This window comes from Gobio gobio (genome assembly GCF_949357685.1).
Source record: "Gobio gobio genome assembly, chromosome: 5".
Classification (NCBI taxonomy): Eukaryota; Metazoa; Chordata; class Actinopteri; order Cypriniformes; family Gobionidae; genus Gobio; species Gobio gobio.
The window spans coordinates 40,745,996-40,773,921 of NC_137101.1; the positions used below are offsets into that span (position 1 = coordinate 40,745,996).

Here is a 27,926-nt window from a genome sequence, read left to right on the forward strand (position 1 = left end):
GAGAAGCCCCCATAGTCTTCTTGTCCATTTTTATTTACGTTTCTCTTGCTGAATATACACCCCACCAGCAACTTTATAAAGGTACAGCCTTGCTAGTACCAGACCCCCTTTTGCCTTCAGAACTGCCTTAATTCTTTGCGGCATAAATTCAACTAGGTGCTAAAAACACTTGTCTGAGGATTTGATCCATATTGACATGATAGTGTCACGCAGTTGCTGCAGATGAATGAGAGTGAATCTTTTGTAACAATATACACAACCATTAAACGTTTAGGGGTCAGTAAGAATTTTCTTTTTTGGAAAGAAATAATACTTTTAATTTTATATTGATGAAAGTGACAGTAAAGACATTTACATTTATTACAAAAGCTTTCTATTTCAGATAAATGCTGTTCTTTTGAACTTTCTGTTATTCTGTTACAATGATAACACTTTACAATAAAGGTTCATTAGTTTACATGAACTAATAATGAACTGCACGTATAAAGCATTTATTTATCTTTGTTAATGTTAATTTCAACATTTACTTATACTTTATTAAAATCTTGCTAGCATTAGTTAATGCACCGTGAACTAACATGAGCAAACCATGAACAGCTGGATTTTTTATTAACTAACATTAACAAATACAGTAATTAATGTATTGCTCATGGTTAGTTTATGTTAGTTAATACATTTACTGATTTTAACTAATGAAACCTTATTGTAAAGTGTTACCATTACAATAGAAAAGTTAGCACATTGCACATTTATTATGTACATCTATTGATCTGTGTGATTTTGTTTTAGACACACAGATCAATAGATGAAGACAGGACTTTTATTTTGGTCCGATGATATGACGTCATTAGGCTGCGTCCCGTCCCTGCACTGTTGAGATTTTACTGTAGAGAGGTTCGTCTTTTAAGCATTTAAGGTATTTGAATCATTTAAGGTATTTTAATCCATACAAACCGTTCAATGAATTGCATTTTTTTTTTTTTTTTTTACAACAAACGCAAAATTAATTACTTGTTATGTATGTAAAAATGAAATCACTTGTAAAAAACTTACTTGTACGACTAACTTACCGCAGATATTTGATTACTAACAGATTTTAAGCTGCACTGTAACTGTCATGCAATTTTGACAATGATTTTGTATGTATATGTGCTCTTAATCCATGCTCTCAATTGCATTGCAGCAGTCTTAGCTATCACTTTCCTTCCCATGCACAGCTGCACTCTCGCCACTTTTAGTTTGTCATACATACCTTTTCACACAATAGAATATGTAAATGTAAAATTCATTGCCATAACCATTCTTACATATTTTAGTTTGTATAAAAGTGTCCCATTCTCCAAATTTGTGCTCTGTATTTCACCCATAAAAAGTTCCAAATGCTGACTACACCGCTCGTAAAAACAATGTTTAAATGCAATTAGAAGAACAAACAAACAAAATGACAAAAATGACAACTTTCACAAACCTACTGCAATAAAAGTGTAATCTGTTAATGTTATCTACACATCTTTAAATATCTAATGCTGATCATAACTAAATATTAAGTGGCCTAAATTGGTCTTACTTTATGAATTTGTAGTCCTAGTTTTGAGGGTTTTTTTTTTTAGACCATTAACTCTCACTCTGACTGCCTCACCAGTGCGCTGTGACTACTAGGGAGCTGATTGAGATGCTTAGTTTGGATTTATTTTTCTTTCTGTTAATTACTCTCATCTTAAACAGGACAGTTTGTCCAAACAGACAGAAAAACTCCTGGTGAAGCGACTGAGATCCATGTGACACACTATTATAAAGATGGCGCTTATTAAAGTGGAGAGTGAAGACCTGAGGATTGAAGAAGTATTCAGTGTAAAACAAGAAGATACCGAGGATCAAACAGGTTAGTTTCATTCTCAAAGTTGAACTCAGTCATTTGATCCTTGTTAAAATGTCCAGCTCTACTGAAATTAATTTGTATGTAGAATTTCATATGATCTGCAGTTAAATAGTACAAAGTCCACCCCAAAGGGAGCTAAAATCTCCAACAGAGAACACCAAAAATGTCTTGTTTGTAGTCCAGCCATTACTTCTGTGACTTAACTATGTCACCATGTGATTATATAATAGGCTAGATAGGAAAAATGGGTAACACTTTACAATAGGTTGTATTTGGATTAGTTAACATGAACTAACCATTAACAACACCTCTGTTCAGCATTAGTTAATCTTTGTTAACGTTAGTTCATAAAAATCCAGCTGTTCATGGTTTGTTCATGTTAGTTCACAGTGCATTAACTAACGTTAACAAGATTTTAATAATGCATTAGTAAATGATGAAATTAACATGAACAAAGATAAATAAATGCTTTATAAGTGCAGTTCATTATTAGTTCATGTTAACTAATGTAGTTAACTAATGTTAACTAATTAACCTTATTGTAAAGTGTTACCGAAAAATGTGTAGACCTAATTAACGTATCCATTTCTAATCTTTCATTTTGCTGTTTTCATTCAATAACCTGAGTGTGACAGTATACGTTTGCCTGTAGTGTGCTGCCACCTACTGGAGGTACCAGGTCACAACACACTTTAGAGATACTTACTTTAATAGCGTGGTATAGCATAGCGATAATGAAAAGGATGACTCCATGTGCGATACCTGTGAGTTGTCCTAGACCCGATGTGACGCGGCGCTTCTCGTCCGGTGTGTGCCCACCTTAACAGTGTCAGTTAGCTCATCAATTTGAAAGGTTCAATTAAGCTATAAGCTGTCTACAAAATGCAGCAATGTTGTTATTCATCTTGAGGCACCCTAATGTTGATTCAGTTTAATACCAGTGTTGATGTTGCAAGATAAGATTAATCTGTAAAGCAGATCTAAAGAAAACATTAGTGCCATCATCCAGTTTAATTCGGTTAAACTTTTTTGTTCTCATCCGATGATGTCAGTCAGTGCGGTCATATTGATAAATTGCTGAAAGTTAAAGTGTCTTTCAGACCCCGACCGAGCAAGCCAGTGTTGTTTAGTTCAGTTCAGGCCATCAGCAGATAAAGCTTAAAAAGGAGATTCAAGTAGCTTGAAAAAACATGCCTTGAAAAAATATATAGGTCTGCATCTTGAGACAAAACAATGGCACTGAGATATTTTAAGATATGCCAGTGTAAGTTGCTTTCAGTAAAAACAGCTCAAACATGCATTTAGGTCTGGGACTAGGAGATTGTCTGTGAAACTTGGGGGTAGTCAACTTAAAGGTGTCATGAACGGACTTTTAAAAAAATGTTATACTGTTGTTGGGGTAACAGCTTAGGACCCAGGACCAGTAGTGAAAAATGAAGACCAGGAGTCAGGAGTCAGATTAATTAAAGAAAATTTACTGAAGAATAGTTTGCAGTTTCATCAGCAGAAGCCAGCTTCAAGAGGAGTTCATAGGCCGCGCTCCCTCTAACAGTCTCCCCGCCTCCGTCTAACGTATATACATTTTTCTGAACAGTTATACTGTTTTCAAGGTCTAGACACGTCATTACTGCCATGTGGAATGATTCTGATTGGTTCTAACAACATGCAACGTAAGAAACTTTCCACACGTAGACAGATAGGAGCATATATCTCTAAAAATGCATAGACTTGATGTCACCCAGGCCCAGATTAGTCTCCAGTGACCTCGGAGGTCACAGAAAAGCGTCTAAAGGTCTGGCATCGCCTGCAGGAAGGCCCATATCCAATACTGAATCTGCACAAATCATACAACGCACACACACAATACTCCAGAGAATACCAGTTTCCATCAAGGTTGGGACATCTTAACTAACTATCAACAAAGCACTTCTCCAAAACATGCTGATACTACATTTAGTACAGAAGTGACTTTATTCTATTCTATAAAGAAAGAAAAATATATCAAGGAGGTACATTTCTCCCCAAAGAATCCCATAGCTGTTACATGGATGACCCCAGGGGTCACCTCAGTAAGACATATAGTTAACACATGCTGATCTCGTTTTACTCCCTGGAGTGTATTACAACACCAAGGACAGTTGCCTGTCAGCACGTCTTGACACAGACATCAGAGCAGCTCCTGAATAATCTGGATTCAAAAGCACAGAGCAACTAAAACACTACAATATCCAAAATCACTCCTTGAATATAGAGAACTGATTTATCAAATGTAGGAAATGGTTATAACTTGATTATCATTCATTCTTATTTTTATATTGAACATAAAATCATTCTTGAAGGATATGTGTCTGATGAAGAGACAAGTGATGTTTGGCTTGACCCTTGACCCTTCACTGTTGTCTGAGGTCAATTTATGACGTTCCTGTGGTTTTTACATTCAAAAACACCATAATGAATAAGCTATTTTTGACCCTTGTTTTGAGCCTAGTTCCTGGAAAGCTCAGTTTTTTTTGGCCATGCCCATAAGAAGACTTATGTGAACGCCCACTGCTATGATTGGATACCAGTTTTGCATATGTGATCTGATCCTGCAAAATGAGTCACAGTGGCCCAAATTTCAAAACTGAGATTTTGGTATCAATGGAAAGAGGAGACCATAAGCTTTAAAATTATATCATACCTTGAATGGTTTTAAAGATATAGCCTAAGCTTTTTGATTGGTTCTATACAACATTTAACACCATTGTAACAAGGTTCAGATGTGGGGTGGGAAAGGAAGAAGGCAGGGTCGGCGAAATGCTGGAACTCGTGGGTTTTCTTTATTTTCAACTCAGTTATGAACATAAACTGGCGCCTTGCGCACTCATATCAATCACTCAAAACTTGTATCTTCCTCCGATTAATAACAGCTTTCTCTCAGATCACAGTCACTGTTCCAGTCTTTCTCCCACGAGTCCCCAGCGTCTCTCTCTCCTTGCACTCTGCTTCCGGCCGGGCGTTTAAGCGGTCTCTCCGCGCCAATCACTGCAATCAGACACAGGTGTTTATCATCATGCACTTGACCTACTTTCTTACCGCTCGTCTCCCGGCCTCCTCCGTCCGTGCAGACCTCGCGAAACCACGCCCCCCTCGCCACATACCCCCACCGCCCGTCTCAGTGTGGACCACCTTGAACTTAAAAGGCTGTAACGCGAGATACCAACGGGTGATCCGCGCGTTGGTATCCTTCATGCGGTGGAGCCACTGCAAAGGGGCGTGGTCCGAACAGAGGGTGAACTCCCGACCCAGCAGATAATAGCGGAGGGTGAGGACGGCCCACCGGATCGCCAAACATTCCTTCTCAATGGTGCTGTACCTGGTCTCTCTCTTGGAAAGCTTCCGACTCACGTACAGAACCGGCCGTTCCTAACCCTCTACCTCCTGGGACAGAACTGCGCCCAGCCCCCTGTCCGAAGCGTCAGTCTGCAGGAGAAATGACAGAGAAAAGTCAGGAGAGTGTAAGAGTGGCCCGCCACACAGAGCAGCCTTTACTTTGGTGAAAGCCTGCTGGCACGCCTCCGTCCACTGGACCGTATCTGGGGCCTCCTTTTTAGTGAGGTCAGTCAGCGGCCTGGTGAGGTCCGAATATTTAGGTACAAACCTTCTATAATATCCCGCCAGCCCCAGAAACTGCCTCACCTCCTTTTTGGTCTTTGGGCGCGGACAGGTCGCAATGGCCGCTGTCTTACAAATTTGGGGACGCACCTGTCCATGCCCTAAGTGGAAACCCAGATACTTGACTTCCACACGCCCAACCGCACACTTCTTCGGGTTGGCCGTCAGCCCCGCCCCCCTCAGCGAGTTCAGTACCGCCCGCACATGCTGCATATGCCGCTGCCAATCATTACTATAGATGATTATATCATCCAAGTATGCCGCGGCATATGCAGCGTGCGGACGAAGGACACGGTCCATCAGTCGCTGAAAGGTGGCGGGTGCCCCGAACAACCCGAAAGGAAGTGTGACAAATTGGTGCAACCCGAACGGCGTTGTGAAAGCTGTCTTTTCTTTGGATAATGGAGTTAAGGGGATCTGCCAATATCCTTTTGTTAAATCCAGTGTCGAATAAAAGCGAGCCGCACCTAGCCGATCAAGTAACTCGTCAATCCGCGGCATTGGATAAGCATCGAATTTCGACACAGCATTCACCTTGCGGTAATCCACACAGAACCGAACCGAGCCGTCCGTTTTAGGAACTAAAACTATCGGGCTCGCCCAGTCACTATGGGATTCTTCTATTACACCCAGGTCTAGCATCGCTTCCAATTCTGTCTGAACCACCTTTTTCTTATGCTCAGGTAATCTATACGGCCGGCTGCGAACTACCACGCCCGGCTCCGTCTCAATATGGTGACGTATGAGATTCGTTCGACCGGGTAGGGGCGAGAACACGTCCGCAAAATCCGCTTGCAACTGGGCAATGTCAGTGAGCTGGTCCGGTGCGAGGTGATCTCCTCCGGGGGCCAGGGCGATCGGTTGGCATTTGATGCTCGCTTCTGGCCCGAGATCATCCTCGGATGATACCACCGCGGCCAGCATCACTGACTCCGCCTCGTTCCATTTTTTAAGGAGATTGAGGTGGTATATCTGACGTGCCCCGTTCCTATCCGTTCGAACTACCTCATAATTGAGATCTCCCACTCGCCGCATAAACCTCAAAGGGTCCTTGCCACTTGGCGAGTAATTTTGAGCTAGACGTGGGTAGCAATACAAGTACCTTCTCTCCCGGTGTAAATTCTCACAGCTTGGTTCGTCTGTTGTACAACCGGCTTTGTGTGTCCTGAGCCTGTAGCAAATTATCCATTGATAGCCGCCCCAAAGTGTGGAGTTTTGCTCTCAGGTCCAGGACATACTGAATTTCATTTTTGCTCTCCGAGGGTCCGTCCTCCCAAACTTCTCGCATGACGTCAAGGACCCCTCGGGGTTGCCGCCCATACAAGAGCTCGAAGGGGGAAAACCCCGTGGAGGCTTGGGGGACCTCTCTGACAGCGAACAACAGAGGTTCCAGCCATTTGTCCCAATTCTTGGCGTCTTCGTGTACGAATTTACGAATCATTGTCTTTAACGTGCGATTAAATCGTTCTACCAGACCGTCTGTTTGTGGGTGGTAAACGCTGGTACGAACTGACTTAATGCCCAATAATTCGTAAAGTTCTTTTATCGTGCAAGACATAAACGCTGTGCCCTGGTCGGTGAGAATCTCTTTCGGGATTCCCACCCGGGAGATTAAACGAAACAGCGCGTCCGCAACACTCTTTGCTGAGATGTTGCGGAGCGCTACTGCTTCGGGGTATCGTGTTGCATAATCCACTATGACTAATGCAAAACGATGCCCCCGTGCGGATCGTTCTAATGGCCCGATGAGGTCCATACCAATTCTTTCGAAGGGGACCTGCACGAGAGGTAGAGGGCGCAACGGCGCTTTTAGATCGGCCGGTGGGTTCACCAGCTGACATTCACAACAAGCGGCACACCATCTGCGCACATTCTCGTGAATGCCCGGCCAAAAAAATCGAGCCATTAAACGATTCAACGTGCCGGATTACCCCAGGTGACCGGCCATGGGATTACAATGAGCCGCCTGGAAAAGCATTTCCCGACGGCTCTTTGGTACCAATAACTGGATTGTATCCTGCTTTGTCTGAACATCCTGGGTTACTCGATACAACCTATCTTTGATTACTGCAAAATAAGGATACGATAACGGTCGCGCCGGTTGGATCAGCCGTCCGTCGATGGTGCGGACCTGCTCAAAGGCATTTTTGAGCGATTCGTCCTGGGACTGTTCCAGAGGAAAATCATCACGGTCGGAAAGGATTAGCCTCTCTACCGCGCTCCTTTCCTCTGACCCAGCCCCAGACGGTCCCGGATCGGCTTCCCCCAGCTGCGCGACCGCGCTCGCTCCCCGCTTCCTTTTTTCCCAGGAGACACCCGCACAAATACACCCCAATAACTCCGTGAACGCTGGCCAATCTGTCCCTAAAATCAGCGGGTGTCTGAGGTGGGTACTAACCGCTACCTCCACACTATGTTTTATTCCCCAAAATTGAATCAAGATCGGCACCAGTGGGTACTTCACCATATCCCCGTGCACACACCTCACCGTAACCAAGCGGCCATTATCCAATGCCTCGGGTTGAACCAGGCTTTGATGAATAGAGGTCTGGTTACAACCTGAATCCACCAAAGCCTGATATGTACCCCCCTTAATACTCACGGGTATTTGGTACAGGCCGGCTCGATCGAGGGCGGCTTGTGGTTCATCGGGGACCCGGACCAGCGCCCCCACCTCCATCACTGGACACCTGTCAATGAAATGCCCCGGGTCCCCGCAGCGCCAACAAGCCGGCCCAGGCTTTCCCGCCGCCCTAGTGGCAGGAAGCGGGACAAGGGATTGGCGCGGAGAGAGCGGCGGAGTGTGGCCGGAGAACTGGCCCACCCCCGACGATCCGTCCGTCCGGGACGGGGCCCCCGGCCCCGTGGGTTCCTCGTTAGCCCTCCAACGGGGCATTGGCCTCGGCGGCATCCCCCGGCAGGACCTGGGAAAAGGGACAGGTCTCCTCGAAGAGGACGAGGGAGGGGAAGAAGAAAGGGGAATGGGGGAAGAGAGAGAGACTGTTGGGAGGGGTTCGCCGACCCCGGGGCACGCCACCATCTGGTCCTCCGCCAGTTGGATGGCCGAGTCCAGCGACGTGGGGCGGTGGCACTGGACCCACTGTGCAGTCTTCTTGGGCAGCCGCGTACGAACTGCTCCAGTACCACCTGGTCTACGATGTCCTCCACGCCGCGTCCCTCGACCACCAGCCATCTGCGGCATGCGTCCCGGAGCTGTTGGGCCATCACGAAGGGTCGATCCGCTGGAGGATGGCCCTCTTCAGGTCTTGATAGACCAGGAGGTTCTGGACCGGTAGCTGTTGCGCCGCCAATTGTGCTTCTCCTGTCAGCAAAGGAATGAGGCGTACTGGCCAGTGCTCCTGTGGCCATCCGCAGGTCTCCGCGGTTTTCTCAAATAGATCCATGAACGCCTCAGGATCGTCCTGCGCACTCATCTTCATCAGGGGCACGTGGGTGGGCGGCGCTGTTGCAGCAGATGGTCCCTCGGTCCGAACCTCCCGGTCCAGACAGCTCCGGAACAGCTCGCGGTCCTCTCTTTGGGCACTGACGAGGGCACGGAAACGTTGCTCCTGATCTTCCCTCAACCCGATCAGTGCCTGATGGTGTTCCTCGTGTAGTCCCGCGAGCGAACGGATGATGTCCGCAAACGGCATGGCTGGCGGGGTTTGCATGATGGCAACGGCTTCTTCTTCCTCTCCCGGGTTTCGGCACCAGTGTAACAAGGTTCAGATGTGGGGTGGGAAAGGAAGAAGGCAGGGTCGGCGAAATGCTGGAACTCGTGGGTTTTCTTTATTTTCAACTCAGTTATGAACATAAACTGGCGCCTTGCGCACTCATATCAATCACTCAAAACTTGTATCTTCCTCCGATTAACAACAGCTTTCTCTCAGATCACAGTCACTGTTCCAGTCTTTCTCCCACGAGTCCCCAGCGTCTCTCTCTCCTTGCACTCTGCTTCCGGCCGGGCTTTTAAGCGGTCTCTCCGCGCCAATCACTGCAATCAGACACAGGTGTTTATCATCATGCACTTGACCTACTTTCTTACCGCTCGTCTCCCGGCCTCCTCCGTCCGTGTAGACCTCGCGAAACCACGCCCCCCTCGCCACAACCATATTCGGAGAGCAGAGATAGTGACGTTTCAGGGGATACCTGGGATATAGAGAAATACCCAGAAGTGACGAGAGGAGTTGAGAAAAGCAATGCTCATTTCCAGCGAATTTAGTAAAACTTTGTCAACTTTAATAGTCATTTAAATACCTTCACTCAATTATCTGGACTACGAAACTTTGTGAGATTATTTTTGAATGTCTGTTCTTTGAAATTAGCTAAAAAGAAGAAAAATCTATTTGTTTCATTGTTTTTCCACATTATCGGCCGTATCTTAAATTGGAACGTTGCGACTCGATTGTTTGCTTAGGCAGCTCAATAAAAGCTTTTCTTTGACTAACAAGGAAGTTTTCAGCTCTGAAACTTAACAGGATATTCTTATATTACCATGACCTTTTATCAAAAGTAGGGATGCACCGAATCCAGATTTTTGGGGTTCGGCCGAATACCGAATCCACTGGTTAAGATTCGGCCGAATCCGAAACCGAATCCTTCTCCCATCCTCAGTCCATTATCACAGTAAACACATTAACGAAGTAAACAACGTCCACAGCAGTGTAGGGATGCTATTGACCATTTAACTGTTAACCCAAAGTAAGAACTTTGACCGATTAATACTACCAGTTAAACGGTTTAAATGTTTTTAACGCTTTTTTGTTTGTTTGTTTTTTGATGCATGGTTAAGAAAAATATGCTGTATAGCGTTATTTGTTCACTCACGGAGCGCGTCGACATGTGCAACCACAAATATCGTTACATCGCAAAATGAGGCAATGGAAAAGCTACTGTGTGGGACCAATTCGACAGAAAAATACAGCAGCAGGACAAGCTCCTGACTGGTGGAAAGCAAATGAATGGCGCTTCCTGAGGCTGGCCACTCTAGTGAGGCGTTATCTCTGTATTCCCGGGACATCAGTGCCATCTGAAGCCTTGTTTAAGGCTTTTAATAGTGTGGTTTTGGTCAAGTATACTAAAGTAAACATTGTTGCGTATGTTCTTCTCGCCGCTGTTTCCTGATGGTTTATAGAAAAATTACCCCGAGTCGTCCTCTGTCGTTTCAAAGAACAACACAACGGAGAGGGCAGGAGGCGCGCGCGCTAGGGTTGTGCCACCATCGTGATGCCACGCCCCCGTTGCGAGTCTGTTGTGTTGTTTTTATACTTTCCCACAGTAAAGGATGTGAATAGTTATAATAGACTTAATTATAAGCAAACGAAAGGAAGAAACGTATATAATCGCCTGCGAACCTGGGTGCTACGTGAGTGAAGATTTGGGAAAAGAAACGAGATGTCCATGTCCATTGGGATAAAATGGACTAGGCCTATTTTTCAAATTCACGGAAAATCGAGCAACCAGATCCAGATCGCAAAACAGAATGAAAAAGTGCTATCTGACCATTATTTCCTTTCTAGGCTAAACAAAGCTTTGTGCTTCACTCCTGTGGTAATATATACGTGAAACAGCATTCACATACAAAACACGGGGTTAGTAAAATAACAAAGTTATTTTTTAAAAGTAGAAAATAGTATTTATGTAAAGAGATATATTAAAATAAAAAGAGCTCAACTCTTAAGTGGAAGGAACCAATTTTTTCCCCCTCACGTGCAATAGCGGATGATTATTTCCCAGCTAACAATGACCTGGCGGTCCACCAGCGTTTTTTGGGCGGCACAAAGTCAGCGGCTTGACACGGTTGGACCTCCGTCGGCACACCATCGGCACGCCGACCAATCTGAAAATGACGTCGGTCTGCCAGTGTTTTTTGGGTGGCACGCCACCGGAGGTTTGCCGCGGCTGGGCCACCGTCGGTACACCAGTGGCAAAGCCGATTGTCAGTCACTGTCTGTTGTGACACCTTTATTTTATATAAGTACAGTTATTTTATATGTATATTTATTTAATTTATTTTTACAGTTAAAAAGAATCTGAAAGCACTTAATAAAAAATAGTGAGACTTATTTTGCTGGTCATATAACCAAAGCAAAGCATTTGTATAGAAAAATACTGTCTGCATGCAATCACTTTAAAAGGAAATAATTGGGTTGAGTGTTCCTAAACAAAATAATACAACATTTTAAACTAATATAATATAAAACTAATATAAAAGTGTCACTTTGTCTCACTATCAAGTGCAGGGGTGGCTTTTGCACCTATGAATTACACATAAATTAATTTTAAATTCATGATTTAATATTAATGAGGTTTTTATGTATGTAATGTTTTAATTCTAGTTTATTTGTGTAAAAGATGCGTGACTGTGACTTTATTGCGCGTGCGTTTTGAACATCCGAATCTCGTTCACTGGAGCGGCGGAGAGTTGCCATGGAAACGACTCAACTGACAAGCAGCACAACTCCTTCTGTCGCTGTTGTTTTCACTACTTTCAGGTGAGTTTATACTCTAAAATCACACAAATAATACACACAAATGTTCCTGACACCTTCTTACGTGTAATTGACACACTTCTGTTGAATATTTACTTTAAATAAATGGTTTAGTATCTTCGGGAAAAGACCGTTAGCATCTCGGCTAACTATCGATTGAGCTCTTGTTTATGAAAGTTTGAGCTTTTAATCAAATCTTTATGTGAAAATGAGAGGTTTTGACCTTTTTGTAAAGGTTTTTCTGGTAATTTGTCAATGGTATGTGTCAAAAAACTAAAAGTATAAACTGTAACGTTACTGTTAATCAGTGACGTCAATTACATGGAGCGCGAAAATTAGCTGCAAATTGGTAAACAACATTTTTAAAAAAAATGTTCTGTGATTTCAGGAGGGACAAAATAACCCCTCTACAACAGAGTTGAAGATCCCAAGATCCCAGCATTCCTGAAGGAAGCTCCTGACAGAGAAGTAGGAAACAGGTGAACTGAGGAAGTTCATTAAATAACTTATGCATTTATTTGACAGTATATTGCACGTAATATCACCATGATTTTACATTATTTTCTTTTCAAAATTTATAAAAGGCTTTGACATCCAAACGTAAGTGACACTGTATGAGCAATAATCAACAAGTAAACCTAAAAACATAAACTCTTAATACATTATTTTCTGTATATTCTTCTTTCCCTCTTTTGTTTTTCTCCTCTTCTTTAGCTTCTTTCCTTCTAATAAACTGGCATTATATATTAAATATTGTTGGCTTGGTGCTTATGTTCATAGATTCTTCCATGCTGATGTTCTGTTGCACAGCAGAGTTGGAGCGGATCTCCTGTCAAAGAAAATCTGCAATACTCATACGACTAGTAAGTACAATCTCTAACATACACTAAAGTTCAAAAGTGTGGGGTTGGTACAGCTTTTTATATTTTTGAAAAATGTCTCTTTTCTGCTTACCAATGCTGCATTTATTTGATTAAAAATACATTAAAAACAGTAATATTGTAACAATGTAGATAAGCTGTTCTCTATGTGAATATATAGTAAAATGTAATTTATTCCTGTGATCAAAGCTGAATTTATCATCATTCCTCCAGTCTTCAGTGTCACATGACCCTTCACTGATCATTCTCATATGAGGATCTGATGATCAACACACATTATTATTAGTATTATCAGTGTTGAAAACAGCTTAATATTTTGTAGAAGCCGTGATACATTTTATTTTTCAGGATTCTTTGATGAATAGAAAGTTCAAAAGAACAGCATTTATTTGAGATATAAACTTTAGCAAAGATAATAAATGTCTGTATGTCTTTTACAAGCGTCTTTACGGTCACTTTGTTTTGATCATTTAATGCATCCTTGCTGAATAAAAATATGAATTTCTTTAAAAAGAAAGTCTTATTGAACCCAAACTTTTGAACAGTAGTGTACACTACCATTTATAGGTTTGGGATCTGTTTGACGACAACAACAACAACAAAAAAACTGTGCTACAGTTATATGAGATTAAATAGTAAAAAGTGCACATTATCATCTTTTGCCTGAAATAATATGAACATGCTAATCTTTCTCCTGTTACTTCCCTGTTTCTATCTCAGGATGCACAGCAAGGTTACTAGAGATTACGCCAGCTCCAGTTTGGATCCAGCCTCACTCACAAAGACTTCAGATGACTGCAACTATAGATGGAAATGCAAAACTGCCAGATATTGTCCTTATATTGTAATCGTTGGCCCGGTTATACAGACAGGTCTTAGATTAAGCCAAGGTTAGGGTTTAGTTCAAATAGGACCATCTAAGTAGCTTTTTTTAAATGTGCCTTAGAAAAAAAAAAAACATTACTGATGTGAATCTTGAGACAAAACAATGACACTGGCATATTTTAAGATATATCAGGTCAAGTTGCTTTCAGTTAAAGGGTTAGTTCACACAAAAATGAAATCCTAGGGTGTGTATGACATTGTTCTTTAAGCCAAACACAATCAGAGTCATATTAATAAATGTCCTGGCTCCTCCAAGCTTTATAATGGTAGTGAATGTCTGTTTCTGTTTTGAAGTCCATAAAAGTGCATCTGTCCGTCATATAACTGCTCCACGCGGCTCTGGGGGGGTTAATAAAGGCCTTCTGAAGCGAAGCGACGCGTTTGTGTTAGAAAAATATCCATATTTTAAACTGTATCAAGTAAAGTTCCAGCCGATCGCCTTTGAAAGTGCCTTCTCGCAATTCAAGATGTGTTCGTGACGTCATGACGAGTGGACCTGGTCGCGTTTATCTTTCGATCGGCAGGGGAACTTACAACACTTTTTCCATAAATTGAACACAAAAGGCGGTCGGCCGAAAGTTTACTTTATAAAGTTTTAAATATGGATATTTTTCTTACACAAACGTCGATTCGCTTCAGAAGGCCTTATTGTCACCCCAGAGCCGCTGGAGCAGTTATATGACGGACAGATGCACTTTTTATGGACTTCAAAAACAGAGCAACTATTACTGCTATTATAATGCTTGGATTAGCCTGGACTTTAATATAACTCAGATTGTGTTCATCTGAAAGAAGAATGTCATATACACCTCGGATGACTTGAGGGGGAGTAAATAATGGGCTAATTATCATTTTTGGGTGAACTATCCCTTTAATCAACCATTTTGTTCTGGCCTGCCAGTCTCCTACTCAGTTTACATTATATCCCGTGCATGCGTTGTGGTGCTCACAATAACAGCATCGGCTGCCACAGATCTCGAGAGCGCTGCACTGTTTACAACCAATGTTCCCTCTGCGCATGCGTGCTCGGCCACGCACTTGTGATGCCGTGGCCGTGCAGAAATAATAAAATGAATAATGAACTGCGTCGAAGATTGGCACAGGCTAGACCGATATTGTTGAATAAAGTCGTTATTTTTGTGTATTTTTATGCACACTAAAGTATTCTCGTCGCTTCATTAAATTAAATTTGAATCACTGGAGTCACTTCTTTCTGGGCCTTGAAAGTGTTAATTACATTGCTGTCTATGGAGGGGACAGAGAGCTCTTGGATTTCATCAGAAATATCTTCATTTGTGTCTTACGGGTTTGGAACGACACGAGGAAGAGGAATTAATGACAGGATTTACATTTTTGGGTGAACCATCCCTTTAAATCTTGTCTGTGAAACCGGGCAAGTGTCTTAAAGGAAAGGTTTGCATGACAGGTTTGCTGATAAATAAACCGGGATATATCAGTACATGTAACTCCGAGAAAGAGTAAACAATGTTCATTTACATACATTATTAACATTGTAACAAAGTGGATTGAAAATCTGAGAACTTGCTCTAAAGATGTTGAAGGATAGCATAATTGTGTCTGTTTAACTGAACACAACTTTAAACTCATGACTTGCATTATCTTAGAGCTATTGCTATATGGACACTTAGTATTGGAAGACAGTAGCGATGTTATCTTTTGTTCAAACCATGGTTCTCTACTATAGTAAAATTGTAATAATACCAGAGTAAAATTATGTTTATCATAACTATAGTAACCATAGGTTTTGGCACCATGGTTACTTTAGTAGTTATGGTTTTACTACAATCATTGATGAACTATGGTTAATTTTGTTAGCTTATGAAAACGAACCATGGTTTTACCACAGCCTTGCAGTAAAACCATAGTTAATTTTCATAAGGGTACAAATAAACTTAAATTGAATGCTCCTAATTTACTTGACTAATGTTGAATAAAAGCATCTGATAAATTTATAATCTGTTCACAGAAAATGTATTTAATAAAAATACATCTGCAACTGCTGTTGAGAGGTCTGCATTGTTTTTCTCCATTATAGTGTAATGACATTTTGGTTAGCTTATGGAACTGATTAAAAACCGTGGACCGACGGTGGGCCGCCAGAAAACATTTGTTATAAACCAGCGGCTCAGTAGCGGACCACTGTCGGAAAAGTGGTGGCTGCCGCTGGTGGTCCGCTAGAATAACGATGAGCAAAATCCCAGCGGGCCGCCGGCGGCAGCCACCGGTGGGCCGCCAACTTTGCCTCCAGTGGTCCGCCACTGGAGGTCGTATGTTTGCTGGGTTGTTTGCTGGGTTGGGTTAGTAAAATAACGAAATGATAACGAAATGAAACGAAATGATAGTTTTAAGAGAACAGTATATATGTAAAGAGATATAGTATATTATCTACCTATTTACCTAGTTCTGGTTCTTCAAAGCTTACGGATACAGTGTATTTTCGTTTTGTCATCTTAATTTGGTAATTATTTAAGTGAAAAATATTTAGTGTAGGCCTATATATTTTATTCATTTTATTTATATTTTATCTGATCTATATGCGGCTGTTTGCACGGTAAAATAAAATACATTTTGGCTGCTGTCTGTAGATTCCTTCATGCACAACTCGTATTCTCTCGGATGTTTCATACGCAAATGTTTTAACAGCGGCTGTTGTTTAGGGTCCTTGTTATCACGAGACAAACCGGCATTGCAATTTGAACATGTAGCTCGATTTGAATCGCCTTCTTTTGACTTAAAGTAGCTACTGCCACGTTTTCTGTTCACAAGTTCCATTTTCACTTTCAACGGCGGCATCATTACGTTTGACCAGCATAGTGCAATAGCGCATAGTGCAAGCCTAGGGTTCCCGTCAAAAAGCCCAATATTCGGCCGAATCCGAACCCGAACCCTGGAGTCGGTGCATCCCTAATCAAAAGGGATAGTTGATTTCTCAATTCATGACCCCTTTAAGTTTGACTAAACAAAAAATGACAAGGTTGACTAATAGGAAATACATTTGACACAGGACTAAGACTAAATGTAAAAAAAAAAGGAAGAAGACAAAATTAACACTAATTTGGTGGCCAGTCAAGGACAATGTTGATTCTGGTGAGAGAGAACTTGCTAGCATCTCTTCAACATTGGACATTGTCCTGTACTCTAGTGGTCGTTTAGCCCTGCAGTTGTTGAGGATTTGGGGAAAACAGAAGGCTCTACCAGAGAGGAAGCATTCATCTAATTTGTTTTGTTTGATGATGATGCTCCTGATTTTCAGCTGGCCAGTCAAGACTCAGCTTGAGTGTCTCTACAGCTTGAGTCACAACCTCTAGTAATTCCTCATGAGTTGGGTTGAGGGATGGCATTTATAGCCAACACCGGGCCTTCTTTCAGATCAGAAGAAAATGCTTGGGGACTTCTGGGTCTGAAACAAAGACTTCTGGGTTGGTTGGTGAGAACTGAGAAAAAGCAGAGCACATCTCAAGTTCTTTCGCCTCCATTTGTGACCCTCATGATATGATCTACCCCAAACCATGGGGAACTCAATCCTGGCCTTTCTCTTTAGAGAAAATAGCCAATTTGGAGCGGAGCACTCACATAAGCTGCATTTCCACTGTAGGGCCTGTGCGAGCCAGAGCTTTCAACGTGCTGGGCCGGGCTAATAGCCTCGGACCTGTAGCAACACGCCCAAAACCACGTTGCGTTTCCACCGTCGGGCCAGAAGCTCTGCAGCGCTTCACTAAAACCCGCCTGTAACACGCCTCTCTGGAACAATATCACACAAACCCATAATTTCACCAACTAATGGAAGTTTTATCAGAAAAAGAATCAGAAAGAAATCACTGGAAACTAGCGAGATCGCAAAGCAAACATGATAAAAGCGGCCATTTGTTGGCATTTTTGTCATTTACTTAAAGAATTAAAACCTAAGCATCGATGTTTTACAATAATAAGTGATACATTGATCATAATGAATTCATCTTTCTCAAGATTGCACATTAGTCATAGAAATAAAGTGGTATGTACCGTTATTTCACAAAAGAAAGAGGAAAAATATACTTATTCAGTTTGCGTCTGTTTCTGTTTATTTGTAGTCACAGGACAGAAGAATGGTAATTTCTACAAACTTTCCACCAAAAATACGACCTGGGGAGCTTTAGCACTCTCTCCAGCTTTATTTTATGACATATGCGGAGCTAAATATGGATATCAGACTGTCTGGAATAAAGAGACGAGATGTACTGACAGATTAAATAAATACACGATTGTGATAGCCTATATGATTTGTCTGACTGATCTCTTTAAGCGGTAGTATTTACCATGTTTACTATAGTGATGGTTAGCGTGCATAGTCTTTTGCATTGCATATAAATATTTCTGCCTTATACAGTGATCAGAATCCACATTAGATCACAAACAGAAGTTGTTTCAAACACTTGCTGCCATCTGAAAGTGAGTTTTGAGATAAAATTATATCAAGTCTTAAATGCTGATGTTAGCCGGTATATGAATCTACGCCACTGCCATCTCCAGACTCAGATAAACTCTGCCTTTGTTCGTAACCGCTCCTCAAGCCCGAGCTGGCCTGCTTTGGACCAAGGTATTCGGCGGGTTAGAAAAACCCTGGCCGTTGGCCCTGAAGAAGCCCAGACGAGTCCCGACTGGCTCTGACACGCACTAGCACGCCCGCTTTTGGCCTGACAGTGGAAACATGGCTATAGAGAGCCTCTCTCACAATGCATGCAACCTGTGTGTCCTAAACAAACAACACAAAAGTGGTCACCAGCCATAATATAGTGCAAACATGGAGACACATACTTCCTGAATTTTTTGCTTGCCATTTTTCCAACCTTTTTTTCTTTCGACAAGAAATCAATAAATAAGACATATGATTTCACATTTAGCGCTTTCCTAGAAACAAAGATTACATTCAATGCTGGCTCCATTTTATTGCCATGTGACAATTTCACGCAGTGGCAGATTTAGAAAATTGGGGGTCCAATGCGAAGATATGTATATGTATGTATGTATTGACATTAAATTTGAGATTGAACATTTCAAACATTCTACAAACAAACCTATGTACATGATAGTCAAGTCAGTGTAGATTGTTTCAAAGCAGCTTCACAGTGTTAAACAGGAAAATAATGCAACATAATTTTATTCAGCCGTGCAGCCGCTCAGGAGAAAACGGTGATGTCATCTAGCTCATTTCAATTATCATACAGTGACAATGTGGGCATTAGATCAGTAATTTAGTTTATATGGTTAATTTAGTTTACTAATTAGTTTTATTTGGATATTTAGTTGAAAAATGTAGTGTCCCCAACTGAGCAAGCCAAGTCAAAGGCGACAGTGGCAAGGAGACCAAAACCCCATCAGGTGACCTAATGGAGAAAAATAAACCTTGGGAGAAACCAGGCTCAGTCGGGGTGCCAGTTCTCCTCTGGCCAATTAACAAACAGCGTATTATTATTATTCTGGCAACTTTACAGGACAGGGGTCATATTAGATCGGATGATCGATTGAGCAATTCATATTAGATTAATCGGTCATATTAGATCAGAATATTCAAAAGATCGGAGGCAACACGCCAGAGACGGGTTCATTGAGGATGACGTATTGATTAAACAATAAATAAATTGCGATATTCGAAAGATCGGAGTCATCACGCCGGAGATGGGTTTATTGAGGATGCCGTGTCGATGAGGTAGTTTCAGGTGGAGTCTAATTAACATGGTCTCTGCAGACACTTCAGGGTCATGTGTTGGTCTTCTCTGGGCGCAGGTCCACCAGCTGATCTGGATACGGCCCGGATCCGGCTGACTGCAGCAAACCTCGGGATAAAACAGAGAGACTAACATTAGTGTAGTGCCATTCTTCTGATGATGTAGCGAGTAAATCAGGTGTTATGGGAAGTGTTCCGGGTTCCGGCTGACCTAGTTAATGCAGCCTAACAATCATTTAATGTTTTTTATGTGTATGCCATAGTAAAGAGATGTGTTTTTAGTCTAGATTTAAACTGACAGGGTGTATCTGCTTCCCGAACAATGCTAGGAAGACTGTTCCAGAGTTTAGGTGCTAAATAGGAAAAGGATCGACCGCCTGCAGTTGATTTGGATATTCTCTGTATTATCAACTGGCCAGAATTTTGAGACCCCAGTAGACGTGATGGAGTATAATGTGTTAAGAGCTCGCTCAAGTACTGGGGAGCTAAACCATTTAGTGCTTTGTAAGTAATAAGCAAGATTTTAAAATGTATGCAATGTTTAATAGGGAGCCAGTGCAGTGTTGACAGAACTGTGCTAATATGGTCATACTTTCTGGTTCTAGTAAGAACTCTAGCTGCTGCGTTGTGGACCAGTTGGAGTTTATTTATTAGGCGAGCAGAGCAACCACCTAGCCTGACTCCGCCCTCCTACGTACTTCCGCTCAATTTAAATTTTTCTTCAGTACTATGTCTGGGACTGCTGTATAGTCTTAGGTTTTCTCCCGGACAATTTTTTACAGGTTCAATCAGCGAACAGAGGGATTGGCTGAGAGCGATGACGTTGATGTCGTGCGCTAGTTTGAGTTGTAGTTCAGTAATGGCGGCGGTGAAAGATGCGAGTGTGTGGCACCGCTGATGAATGTCCAGAAGTTAAAGCCGGAGTGTGGCGAGGTGGACGAGCAAGTGAGACATGGGAGAATCGAGCGAGATCGGTGTGCGTGATTGAGACACACCGGTCTTGGGTCCTCTCATGAGAGAGTACGGAGGCATATAAGGACGAGCGACACCGGTGAAGGACGAGAGAGGACCAGGCCTGGATTTTAAGTTGTGTTTTTTTTATGTTTTGTTATGTGTGTGCGCGGCAGTCGTCCATGAGGGTTTTTACTTTCATTTTGTGTTTATTATTTGATTAAAAGTTGTTAAACGTTCACCGGTTCCCGCCTCCTGCTTCCCTGAACAAACAAACTCTGTTACACGGAGCAAGAACAATCACTGCTGAGTTTTGTTTGGGGCCATGATGTTGTGGTCCGGGAAAAAAGTATTTTTCAGCTCGCTTCGTTATTGGTGAAGGAGTTGGCTGAAGCCGTCCGTCTCCCACCACCTGCGAAAAAAACCCAGGCTGAATTACCTACTGCTTTTGACAAACACCAAGGTCGTGTGGTAATGTAATTTCTCTCCGAATCCACATCTCTGAGTTTTCAAGAATATATCACTTCAAAATTAACTGTTTATATCCTTTTTAGACCCCTGCAGAGCACCGTATGGTTGCATGCGCTGTAATTTGGATGCATTTCTAGACTTGTATTTCTTTTTAAAAAAAAGAAGAAAAACACGTAAACATTTGAATTGGGCCGTTATTTACGGCAGCATTTATTCTTATCATACCAAGCATATGACATTTTATTTACAGCATATACAATCATGTTATTATTGCACGAGATATGCACCTCAAGAGCAGCGCGTTCTGATCACAAAACTCTCCTCTCCTCCGTGAATAAATCACAATCCGAATGCACGAGTTATCACTGACACTGAGGTGGTGTGCACAGTTAATGTGAGAATCAAAGGCGAACGGCGTGTGACATACGTCACAACCAAACATTAGCGATTGGTTAGGCAGATCCAGTTTTAAACTTCAACAGAGTTCCCGCCTTCAAGGAAGTAAACGCTTGTCAATGGAGAGTGGCCAGACTCTCTGTACAAATGAAATGTACGAGAGTCTGGTAAGACCAGGCCAGGCAACCACCCAGTAGAGCATTACAATAATCCAGCCTTGAGGTCATGAACGCATGAACTAACTGTTTAGCATTTTGCATTGAGAGCATGTGCCGTAATTTATATATATTTTTAAGATGGTAGAATGCAGTTTTACAGATGCTAGAAACTGGCTTTCAAATGAGAGATTGGTATCAAAGAGCACACCCAGGTTCCTCACTGACGACAAAGACTTGACAGAGCAGCCATCAAGTGTTAGACAGTATTCTAGGTTACTACTTGTGGAGCTTTTTTGTCCAATAATTAAAAATTCAGTTTTTTTCTGAATTGAGTTGCAGGAAATTACTGTTCATCCAATTTGTTATATCAGCTTTGCATTCCGTTTATCTTGTGAATTGGTAAGTTTCGTCAGGGCATGAAGAAATATAGAGCTATCGTCAGCATAACAATGAAAACTAACGGCATGCTTTCTAATGATATCTCCCAGTGGTAGCATGTACAGGGTAAAAAGTAACGGTCCTAGCACTGAGACTTTCGGTACTCCATACTGAATTTGTGATCGGTGTGACATCTCTTCATTTACTGCTACAAACTGATAACGGTCAGATAGGTATGATTTAAACCATGCCAATGCAATTCCACTAATGCCTACATAATTTTTGAGTCTATTCAAAAGAATGTTGTGGTCGATTAGTATCAAATGCAGCGCTAAGCTCGAGTAACACTAATAGAGAGATACAGCCACGATCAGATGATAAGAGTAAATCGTTTGTAACTCTTGATGAGAGCAGTCTCAGTACTATGATACGGTCTAAATCCTGACTGGAAATCCTCACAGATACCATTTCTTTCTAAAAAGGAACATAATTGTGAAGACACTGCCTTTTCAAGTATTTTTGACAGAAAGGGTAGATTTGAGATTGGCCTGTAATTGACTTATTCTGTAGGATCAAGTTCCGTTTTTTAATAAGTGGTTTAATAATAGCCAACTTAAAGTGTGAGTGAGTGTGTGTCTGAGTGATGTCCTCTTCATTGACTACTTTTACTTTTACTACTTTTAATCTAATTATTGACCTTATTCTGAATAAGACAATATTCTGATTAAGGTGTTTACATGAGTTGCTTTTAGAATATTCCGTTCATGTTCCTTTTTTAGTTTTTTAAAGAGACACTGCCCCTCTTACCTCCTTCTTGACAGCCTACATTTCGAATAATAGCTTTGATTAATGATGAAAAAGGTTTAAAAATCGTGATTGTTTGGATTGTTTTTTCCTGCCGTCCAGCCACAGGCGTTCACTGAATGACCCATATGGCTCACGAGCCTAGAAGTTCCCGACCGCTGTAAGCAGACAGTTTTGTCACAATTATGAATATGGGATTACAGATACAAACTTTTTGTTTTTTACTTTTACAATGAGCAGAATAATTGCAACAAAAATAAAAAATATAGAGGAGGCCGTGTCAGAATGAGCAGTCAAGCAAGACACACGCACCATAGCAACATGTCATGGCAACGACATTTCAGACTGACAGATACGTAAAAGATAAACAGGAATTTTCTGACTCTGCACTTGCCTGGTGTGTGTGTCCTGTCACAAAATGCGGCGAAAACTCCAACACGAAGTTAATAGTTAGATTAAGGTGTGTAAATGTCTGTAATGCTCTCTGATAATGCGACTAAAATAGACATACTCCACATGTCTTAATTCGATTTGCGTTTACTTCGAGTATGACTTTAACTGGATTAAGGTAATTAGAAATCGCTGTTTACATGGTAGCTTCTTAATCAGAGTATTCTCTTAATCGGGTTAATATCAGAGTATTGCTGTCCATGTAAACATAGTGATTGTCTTGGTTAATGTTATCCTCACCTAGCACCAATTCACAGCTAGCTGCTGCTGTAGCGGCATGTTCAACGCTTTGGACGTAGTTGTTCCTGTCTGTATCCCCAACAACAACAGTAGCCGTAAAAAAGTTTGTCATTGGCAGCGTTGCCAAATACTTTTTCTTTTATTTGAGCCGTTTGGTTTCATTTTCATGTTTAGACTTGTCTTGCTTTGTCTCTGTTTGTGTACTTCTCAGTCCTCCTGTCACTGTGTGTTTATCTTTCACGTCACGCACCGTTACGGACTAGTCCATTTCATTGTGAAAGCAGGGGGTTTACATGTGTAGGGACAGATAACAATGAACTGGACATTTTAACTACTACTTCAACCAAAGTTCCCTCTAATTTCTTTTCTCGCTGAGGAAAACTATAACTCTATTGGGTGGAGATTTTGGTCACCTGAGTATCTACCCAGAGGCTAGAGACTACAGCCAGTAGAAGGAGCTAGTTCCGCATGTTTTCAACCCACCCATAGGGGTGGGATCTCACTCACAGAATGTAAATGTGCACGGCCGCTCAGCTCGGGCATTCATAACGGAGCGATGTGGAGCAAAGTGAGTGTTTCAACTTTTCAATTAATTCCTATGAAAGTTTAGCTTCCATAGGCATGATCTGAAAACGCGCCAGACTGGACGTGCGCCGTGACTGCCGCGCTCCCGTGATGAATGAAATCTGACTCTTGCTGCGTTTGTGCCGTGACTTTCGTTTGGCTCACTCACACTTTATTGAAAAGACACATTCAGTTTTTAATTGTAGTGTCTATTCTCTAACTGAACGAAATTTATTTTATTATGAAAATCAAAACGACGGTGGGGGCGGTGTCATGGTGGACAAGTGATAACCAGTGGCCGTGGCTTTGGGAGGTTACACAGAGTTGCACACACACATGCCAAGAGCACTCTTCACAAAGTGTACGTGAGCATTTGAAAGCAGCCGTTTGTCCACTCAATCGTTCACGCTCCACTCATCTACCGCTCACCAGGAAAACAACGTTCACTTAAATTCTGCTCCGTCTATATCGTAATGAATTTCTTGAATACATGTCTCAATTACAATAGGCCTATAAAGTATTAGGATATAAATAAACATGACTTAACTGGATAATGTCGAATTGCAGAGCTTGTGCAAACATCCACAATGCTATGATTTCTTAACTGCTGTTTTCTCACCGCTGTTATTTTTGTTGTGTTTATTTTGTTATTGAGAGGAATGCGTGCAGCACACATTTACATATTTGTCTAAATGGCGCTCTCATCAGTCTGGATGTTGGGATGTTTGTTGCCAGTGTAACGCTGCGAAGGTATTTCAAAGAACGAAAAAAAAACTTTGCTGTTAGTATATCACACAATTCATCTTTGCAAACTCAGTTCCTCCACACTCCCTTTCAATTTCTTCTTCATTCTTAACTTTGATGTTTTACTGTGCATTTAGGCTATGTATAATATTTGCAACTTAATTAAAAATATTTAGAGAATCTTCAGAAAGGAGCTCTCTGTTCCAGAGAAAATATTACCTCTCCACTTACTCTGATACATGTTGTTGGTTTTGATGTTTTACATGTCTAAATGTTTTTGATACCTTTTTTGTTTGTCTTTTTTTGTCTTAGACCGTATGGTGCTGAAAGAGGAGAGTGAAGAACTGAATGAAATGGAAAAGAAAGATCAGTATGAGAAACATAATTTCATAACTGGAGAACACTCTTTTAGTTGCTCACAGACTGATAAGATTTCCTCACAAAAAAGAGCTAAAAAAGAGACTGAAACTAGAAGTTATTTAACCTGCTTTCAGTGTGGAAAGAGTTTCAATCAACATGGAAACCTTAAAGCCCACATGAGAACTCACACTGGAAAGAAGCGTTTCTCCTGCCAACAGTGTGGGAAAAGTTTCAACCGAAAAGGAAACCTTAATTACCACATGAAGGTTCACACTGGAGAGAGCCCTTTCACCTGCCAACAGTGTGGACTAAGTTTCACACAAATAGGAAGCCTTAACAGGCACATGAGAATTCACTCCGGAGAGAAGCCTTATGCATGCTCTCAGTGTGGAAAGAGTTTCTATCAACATGCAAACCTTAAAGTCCACATGCAAATTCACACCGGAGAGAAGCCTTATACATGCCCTCAGTGTGGAAAGAGTTTCTATCAACATGGAAACCTTAAAGTCCACATGAGAATTCACACTGGAGAGAGCCCTTTTACCTGCCAACAGTGTGGAAAAACTTTCAACCGAAAAGGAAATCTTAAATATCACATGGAAGTTCATACTAGAGAGAAACCTTCCATGTCACATCAGCGTGGAAAGAGTATAAAACGAGATGGAAACCTTAAAGTGCACATGAAAATGCATAAGGGAGAGAGCCCTTTTACTTGTCAACAGTGTGGAAATGCTTACAGTCAAAAAGGAATCCTTATCAGGCACATGAGAATTCACACCGGAGAGAAACCCTACAAATGCCCTCAGTGTGAAAAGACATTTACTCATCATGGAAACTTGAATGTCCACATGACAATTCACACTGGAGAGAAACCTTTTACCTGTAAACAGTGTGGAAAAAGTTTCAACCGAAAAGGAAACCTTAATTACCACATGAGAATCCACTCTGGAGAGAAGTCATACACATGCCCTCAGTGTGGAAAGAGTTTTTATCAACATGGAAACCTTAGAGTCCACATGAAAATTCACAAGAGAGAGAGTCCTTTTACTTGTCAAGAGTGTGGAAAAAGTTTCTCTCAAAAAGGAATCCTTAACAGGCACATGAGAATTCACTCTCGAGAGAAACCTTATTCATGCCCTCAGTGTGAAAAGAGATTTGAGCATCATGGAAACCTTAAAGCCCACATAAGAATTCACACTGGAGAGAAGCCTTACACTTGCCAACAGTGTGGAAAAAGTTTCACTCAAATAGAAAGCCTTAACAGGCACCTGAGAATTCACTCTGGAGAGAAGCCTTATGCATGCTCTCAGTGTGGAAAGAGATTTCAAGATCATGGAAACTTTAAAGTCCACATGAGAATTCACACTAGAGAGAAGCCTTTTACCTGTAAACAGTGTGGGAAAAGTTTCAACCGAAAAGGAAACCTTAACTACCACATGAGAATCCACTCTGGAGAGAAGCCTTACACATGCCAACAGTGTGGAATAAGTTTCACTCAAATAGGAAGCCTTAATAGGCACATGAGAGTTCACACTGGAGAGAAACCTTATGCATGCGCTCAGTGTGGAAAGAGTTTTTATCAACATGGTAACCTCAAAGTCCACATGAGAATTCACAAGAGAGAGAGCCCTTTTACTTGTCAACAGTGTGGAAAAAGTTTCACTCAAAAAGGAATCCTTAACAGGCACATGAAAATTCACTCTGGAGAGAAGCCTTACACATGCCCTCAGTGTGAAAAGAAATTTGAGGATCACGGAAACCTTAAAGCCCACATGAGAATTCATACTGGGGAGAAGCCTTTTCTCTGTAAACAGTGTGGAAAAAGTTTCAAACGAAAAGGAAACCTTAATTATCACATGAGAGTTCACTCTGGAGAGAGTCCTTTCACTTGCCAACAGTGTGGAATAAGTTACACTCAAATAGGAAGCCTTACCAGGCACATGAGAAGTCACTCTGGAGAGAAGCCTTATCCATGCCCTCAGTGTGGAAAGAGTTTTGATGAACATAGAAACCTTAATATCCACTTGACAGTTCATACTGGAGAAAGACCTTTTACCTGTCAACAGTGTGGAAAAAGTTTCAAACGAAAAGGAAACCTTAATTACCACATGAAAGTGCACACTGGAGAGAGCCCTTTCTCTTGTCAACAGTGTGGAATAAGTTTCACTCAAAAAGGAAGCCTTAACAGGCACATGAGAATTCACTCTGGAGAGAAATCTTATTCATGCCCTCAGTGTGGAAAGAGTTTTGATCAACATGGAAACCTTAAAGTCCACATGAGAACACATACCGGAGAGAAGCCTTACAAATGCCCTCAGTGTGGAAAGAGTTTCTATCAACATGGAAACCTTAAAGTCCACATGAGAATTCACACTGGAGAGAGTCCTTTCACCTGCCAACAGTGTGGAAAAAGTTTCAGCCGAAAAGGAAACCTTAAATACCACATGAGAATTCACAGTAGAAAGAAAGAGTTTTGATCAACATCCAAACCTAAAAGTTTAGATGAGAATTCACACTGGAGAGAAGCCTTTCACCTGCCGACATTGTTTCAACCAAACTGAGAATTCACACCAGAGAGAAGCTATTCATATGTGGTCAGAAGTTGGAATAGAAAGTAACCCTTAAGTGCCACTTTAGGAATCATATAATAACTCACATCGTAGAGAAGCCTTTCATATGCAATGACTGTGGAATGACTTGCAGAAAGCAAACCTTGAGGTTCACACGAGAATTCACACTCATTACTGATAGAAGTACACATTGTATTATTATAATTTTTTTCTGAAAAGGTATTTACACTAGTTGTTGTGATCCAAGTTTGGGAATAATAAATAAATAAATGTTGCAGTGGCCAAGAAAAAACCCAGAATAAATATGAATGTAGTGTTACATCCC

General features: G+C 41.6%; 2 protein-coding genes across 2 annotated transcripts in view; one reads left to right on the forward strand and one right to left on the reverse strand.

Annotated features, from left to right (window-relative positions):
- Positions 1-27,926, reverse strand: part of LOC307126511 (uncharacterized protein) — a 965,522-nt gene that overhangs the window by 805,193 nt on the left and 132,403 nt on the right. The gene's annotated exons all lie outside the window — the stretch shown is intronic.
- On the forward strand, positions 868-27,925 carry LOC307126210 (uncharacterized protein). The gene is made up of 3 exons (XM_079816638.1): positions 868-916; positions 1,726-1,882; positions 24,984-27,925. The coding sequence occupies exons 2-3, from the start codon at positions 1,798-1,800 to the stop codon at positions 27,506-27,508; spliced, it is 2,610 nt and encodes an 869-aa protein (XP_079672764.1). The 5' UTR covers positions 868-916; positions 1,726-1,797; the 3' UTR covers positions 27,509-27,925.

Excerpts from the sequence above, each read along its gene's own strand:
- LOC307126210 (XM_079816638.1), top strand. The coding sequence starts at position 1,798 with ATGGCGCTTATTAAAGTGGAGAGTGAAGACCTGAGGATTGAAGAAGTA. Across the intron at positions 1,883-24,983 it reads AGATACCGAGGATCAAACAG|ACCGTATGGTGCTGAAAGAG; the intron begins GTTAGTTTCATT and ends TTTTTGTCTTAG.